The sequence below is a fragment of the Diaporthe citri genome (assembly GCF_014595645.1).
Source record: "Diaporthe citri strain NFHF-8-4 chromosome Unknown scaffold_6, whole genome shotgun sequence".
Lineage (NCBI taxonomy): Eukaryota > Fungi > Ascomycota > Sordariomycetes > Diaporthales > Diaporthaceae > Diaporthe > Diaporthe citri.
Window position 1 is genome coordinate 806,625 of NW_025064851.1, and position 6,226 is coordinate 812,850.

Genomic DNA, 6,226 nt, shown 5'->3' on the forward strand with positions numbered 1-6,226 from the left:
CAGCACCCCGACAACATAGATAGACAGCCACACACACACGGGGCTCCTTAGACCGACTCGTCGCTCTGGACACCAGCCACGGACAGAGGGAGAGCGCCTGGGCGTAGGAACGAGACGGGTTTGTAGTCCCCCAATTATCATATTCTCATGATAAGAAACCATTTTCTGGTCCCGTCATGTGGGCCCGCCCATGCAACGGCGCCGTCAGGTCTATCGAACACTGTATTACCGCGACATAGCCAGATAGCCGGCCCTACTCAACCAAGAGGATGCTCAAGCTCTGGTCCACACCTCTCTCTCTCACCTGTCACGTCGTACACAATCCACCCGCCCCGGTTATGCGTTTTTACTCCTTCCCTTTCCGTTTTCCCCTCAAACCGTCCGTCTGTCTATACACATTTGACTGGCTGGCATGTTCCATCTCGCGCCTTCCCCCGAAGTAAGGACACAAGAAACCGACCGCATATACAAAGGAAGCACCTAGTCACCGGATGAAGAGGATAGGGATGCCAGAGGAGAGGGCTGGTCTCAAACCCCAGCGCTCCATTCCTCCCTCCACCCACAAACCTGGCTGGTCCCGCTCGAGGAATGCATGACCAAGGGACGAAATCCAAAACCCAACAAGAGAGAAACTGAACAAAAAGCACAGAGAAAAGAAAAGGGTTTCGTTAAAGTGAAATAGGTAGGTAATAAGCGAACGGTAGTATAAATAATAGGAACAAAAGAAAAGAAAAGAAGAGAGGCCATATGCGAGAAGTGAGGCTACAAAGAAGTGGTATCATTATCTTTCAAGTATGTGTTTGCAATGCTTTCTCTCTCTCTCTTCCTGTTCCGCTCGCTCAACATGAATTCCACCATAAGTGTATGATGCCTGGCTCCCTAAGTTCCGTTCCCGTCCCTCTTCACTTGCGACCAGCCGCGCTCAACTTGACCCTGCACTGGTCCGCCCTGGTCCGCCTTCTGAGTTCCCTTCATCTCCCCAGATATAGCGCCCCTCAACAACAGGAGGTTGAGGTGAAGAAGGGTGGTGGTGGTGTGGTGCATAGTGTGAGTATGCCATATAAACAACGAAAAGGTGGAGGAGTGCCAACCCAGGAACCCCTCCTACATCGTTTCTCTCCAACATGGGACAAACGTGAACAATAATCCAGCAGCTTCTAATTCAAGTGCTTGAAGCCCTTTTGCTCGGAGTTGAACGCCTGTGCTTCCTTTAAACCCATGCCAGTACTTCCAACCACAGCATATAGAAAACAGGCCAAGCCTTAAGCCCCAGCAAAAGCGTTTTTTCCCGAAAGTTGCGCTCGTCTAACGGGACAGTATTCTCAAGTAATTCGAAACGGCTTCAACACCAGCCCTTCCCAAGCGTGCTCCAGTATCTCCTCAGGGGCACTTTCAAACCCCAGCTCTCCGACTCATCGCGGCTGTAGCCCCTGCGCTCGCAAGATCCTGCTTAGCACTAACCGTCCGGCCCGCAGCGCGGGGAAGATTGCTGCCCAGGGGTCCACCATTGGAACCAGTCGTGCCAGTGCTGGTCCGCTTGGGAGGAACACCAACCGCACCTGACGTTCTCCTAGAGCCTGGCACGGTGCCCGCGCCTGGTTTTGCAGGCGAGCCAAGGATGCTCGTCGCATCCTTGGGGCGTATGCTCGAGGAAACCCTCATGGATGTGGCTGCCGCTGGAGGTTCTGGGAGTGGGCGTGGGGTAGAAATCGTGTTGTGACGCTTGATCGGAGACTGTTCGCGGTTCATAACTCGTGCGACGGGTACAGAGGTCTTCTGGCCGGTGATAAATTCGTGGCGGATAGCCTCGTCAGGCTTCATTCGTCGGTCTGGGTCCCACCTTAGACATCTGGCGAGGAAATCGAGGAACGCTTCGTCGTCACATTTCAGCACCTGCTGCAATGTCTTCGATGAGGGCCGTCTTCTTCGGCCCTTGGACGAGACTGTCAGACGAGGCTTGCCCATCGAGTCAAAGAAAAGCTTCTTGCGTGTGCTCTTCTCGATGAGGTGCTTCTCTGGTGGACCAAACACCTCCATAATGCAAGCCAGTTGCTCCTGCTCGTTCTCGCCCGGGAAGATCGGAACACCAGTCAGGAGCTCAGCCAAGATACAGCCAAGACTCCACATATCGATAGGCATTCCGTAAGACATGCCCAAAATAACCTCAGGCGATCGATAGAACCGGGACTGGATATATGTGTAAACCTTCTCGTTCTCGAAGCAACTCGACCCGAAGTCGATAACCTTGATCTCTGTGTGCATGGGATGGCGTAGGAGGATATTTTCAGGCTTGAGATCACAGTGAATGACCTTGTGCTGTTTCAGCAGATTCAGAGAGCTGAGCATCTGCTTCGTAAAACGTCTGATCATCTTCAAGGAGAAACCGCGGAACGCGTTCGCCTTGATGAATTCGTAAAGATTCATATCCAAAAGCTCCGTAGAAATGCAAAGATGCCCACGGAAATAGAAGCTGTGTGTGAAGTTGACCATACTGTGCTTATTTTGTGGGTCCTAGGAGAAATGTTAGCAGATGAGTCCACAAGCAGCTCAAGGAATACTTGCCCATTCGCGAAGCTTTTGTAGAATGTTGACTTCGACGAGAGCTTGCTGGTGGAACCGCTTCTTGTTCCTAATGATTTTGACGGCAACAAGAGCACCAGTCTTGTGGTCAATGCACCTCACGACCTGACCAAAGCTTCCCTTTCCAAGAATATCGATTATCTCGTAGCGGTAGGACAGGTGATCTCCTGTGACGATGCTGTAGTCCCCACGTTCATCATCATAGCCAAAGTTTGGCACATCTGAGTTGAGGTCTCCAATAACCTTCTGCGCATTCTGTGTGCCGCAGAAGTAGATGTCGTTGTAATCGATGATCTCGCCTCGTTCGTAAATGTTCAACATCGCTATTCGAATAGCGTCTTGGGGGCTGACGCGCTCCTTCGGCGTAGCACGTTTACGCAGAGCGTCCAAGGTCTTTGCGGCAAGCTCTGTTTCCTTACGTCGACTGCCCAGCTTCTTCATTTCCTCCTCTGCTATCAGGTCATCCTTATCCAGATCGGCGGTCCAGACATCCGCATGTCGTACTGATGCCGTCGATGGCTTAGATCGGAGAAACTTGTGCATGACCGACGAGGAATGCGACACCGCTGGGCGGTTCCCTGCACCGTCAGCAGTGTTTTTGACTGTCCTGACCGTCGTGGCCTGCGTAGCATCGCTCCGCTTCCTTTCGTGAGCCATCACAGTGTTGAGGCTCGACCCAGAGCTCTTCCGCCTCTTAGAATCGAGATAAGACGAGCTCGGCTTCGATGATATGCCTGGACTCCCGGATTTGTGCGTCATATTCCCCGTTGTGGCAGAGATCGGAAGTCGAGGGGGAGGCATCGCGTCATGCTTTGCGTTGTCGGCCGACTTCTCTTGTGCATGAGTAGCCGCCTTAGAATTGCTGCGCTTCCAAGATAAGCTCAGCTTCCTCCGCAAAGACGTCATCGACGACGGAGTGGCCGGCTCCTCAGGACTGGACTGTTGTGTGGGCGACTTCGGGGTCGCCTTGATCGGGGGTTTCGATATAGACTTGGATGGCTGTCTTTGAGCTCGAGGCCCAGATGGTTTTGACTGGGCAATGGGAGGGTTGCTTGGGGCTTCTTCTGCGTCGCGGATTTCAGTGCCGGTCTGGGACCTCTTGAAGTATGCTTGTTCGAATGCCCCATCTTTGGGGACGGACGAGGAAAGGTAAGGAGAGACTGAGGGTTTCATCATACTGCCGCTGATGGATTCCGAGCTACTGGTGTCGGGGACCAGCGGGCTCTCTATCCGGCCTTGATGAACAGAACTGCTGCTGCGGAAGTGGGAGAGTTCCTTGTCCGCCCGATTCTTGGAGAAGAAAGTGCTCCTCGAGGCCGTCATTGGCGTGGTTGGCGTCTTTGCCGTCTGCCGCGCCGGCGGGGAGCTGATGTTCCTTGGAGCCTGACCTTGCTGGTCATTCTGTAACTTGGCTATCTTGTTGACAGTCGGGGTGCTCAACGGTCCCACGGTAAGTGGTGGCAGGTTCATCGATTTGAAGTTCTTCCTGGGCTGTACGGGCTGTGCGGGCTGCGCAGGTTGCGCAGGTTGCACAGGTTGGGCTTTCTTCTCTGGCTCTGGATTTGTTCTTGGGGCCATCCTCCGAGCACTCGGCTTGCGCTGCACCGGCGTTGCTTCGTGGACCGGCGCACCAGAAAGACTTCCTGTTGACGTGCTGCGAATACTACTCGCATCAAGTGTGAGGTTGGACTTTTTCTTGTCCAAGAAGTGTAGCTCGGCAGGCGAGTCCTTCGGCGATTCGTATGCTTTCGGGATTGCAGGTACTGGAGGAACGTCCTCAGGCTCATCTTGGCTGGGAGGCGGGAGGTTGTTCACCGACTTGGGAGCCGGTAGACGAGAGCCCCCATTCGGAGGAGCGCGAGGCTGCAGTGAGCCTGTTGACGTCCTCACAGTATTATAGCTCGTTGTTGACCCGACAGACATGCCGGAGCTGTATGACTTTCTGTTGGGATCGGGGGTCGTTCTTTGCGAGGAAGGGGTCGCTGTCTTCCGCGGAAGCATCGAGGGCGATCGTGAAGACGGCCGGGGCTCGGTCAACGGGGGAGGAGGCAGGGGCTCCAAGATCATGGAGCTGTTAGCGGAATTGGGCATGATGGACAGTCTTTTCATTCGTTGCGCATCAGTGGGGCTCACGGTTCTCGCACCGAGTCCAGACGCATGGAGGCCATGTGGCTGTTGGCCCGGCATTATCGACATCCGCCTTGATCCCGACCCTGGAGTGCTGGATCCCGCTTTGTTACCCCTGGGGGAGCTCGGGAATCCCGTTGAGGCTCTGTGCTGATCGACCGACAAGGTGTTGGTCTCTGTGGACGCATTCGTGTGACCCGACCGAGGCGGCGGGGGCTGCGAGATTGTCTTGAGCTTTGCGGCTCTCGATGCGGTCATATTGCGAGACGTATCGACATAATGATTTGCCCCGTCTACTGATGACCGCGAAGAGTCCAGCCCATTCCGGTCCACATTTGTCGTCTGGCTAGGGACTCGACGCACAGAGGGCCCGTTGTTCGAGTCGGATGAGTCAAACACGCCGGGGCCGATTGATTTTCTCGGTTGGTGTTTTGGAATGTGACTATTTGAGACTGGGGGATATTGGCTTTGGCGCCGCGGGCGGATAGTGCCCCCAGCCCTGGTGTTTTCGCTGGCGGTAGACATGTTGGACGCGGTCGAGGAGATGCTGGTCTGCCGGTTAGACACGCTGGGCCTCCTGAGGATGGAGCCTGTGCGTGACCGCGTCGTATGCGTCTGGGCCTGGGCCGGGGCCGGGGGCTGCTGGTTTGGGTGCTGGCAATGCGCGTCATGGTCCCGTGGTGTGAGACGTTGGACTCGTCCCGTACGCTGGTTGCCGCCGCCAGTCCCTGGGACTCCAGGATGCTACCCTCGCCGGTGGGGGAGGGAAACTGGGTCAACGTGAAGTCGCCCGAAGCGGATTCTAGGCTGCTCTGGAGATCATCGAAGCTGACCTGGGGCAGGAAGTCGTGGTGGGCGGCTGAGGGATCCTGTTCTAGCGGAGCAGGACTGGGAGCGGTACCATTGCGGCCAAAGGAAAACAGAGAGTGGTTGTTTTGGGAGGAAGCGCTGAGCATTGGAGCGCCGCTGATGGAGGAGCGTTTCGAGTGGAGGCGTTTGGTGGGACTGGGGACTTCTCTGCTGGGTTGCCTGCTCCTGAAACAAGAAAGGGCAAGCTTGTCAGTGACAGGTGCCATGGTGAAGGGGCGGAAAAGGGTCGTGTCATGTCATCGCTGCATGTCAACCGGGTGGCGAGCGGGTGGACGGTGGCTTGTGCAGTGAGCTGCCGGCGCTGTAGTCTGCTGTAGCAACCGACAGTTGACAGCGAACAAAACACACCGTACAACTGCAGGTGCGGTGCAGGCGCAGGGCACAGGGCAGGGTGGGCTGGGAGAGTGGATTGAGTGCGTGGATGTGTGTGCATGCGAGCAGAGGGAGGAGGCTGGCTTCATTCAACCACATACCGCGTTGGAGACTGGTTGGCGGTTGCTGGTCGCGGACCAGCAGGAACCTTGTGCTCCCGTCTCATGGGGATGGAGATTGAGGGGGCAAGTCCTCGCTACTGTATCGAGACAGTCGAGTCGAAGCGAGGCGAATGGAGGCGGTCGGGCGACGGGCGCAGAGAGAGCTGCGCTGCACA

At 55.7% G+C, this 6,226-nt stretch overlaps 1 protein-coding gene across 1 annotated transcript; it reads right to left on the reverse strand.

Moving 5' to 3' along the window:
- Window positions 1-1,392: 1,392 nt before the first annotated feature.
- INS49_012243 (uncharacterized protein) lies at window positions 1,393-5,783 on the reverse strand (the record flags this gene model as incomplete). Its single annotated transcript, XM_043172947.1, has 5 exons — window positions 1,393-2,511; window positions 2,599-4,651; window positions 4,714-4,752; window positions 5,231-5,361; window positions 5,415-5,783. 5 exons carry the CDS (start codon window positions 5,781-5,783, stop codon window positions 1,393-1,395), a joined length of 3,711 nt encoding a protein of 1,236 aa, XP_043022244.1.
- Window positions 5,784-6,226: the final 443 nt, after the last annotated feature.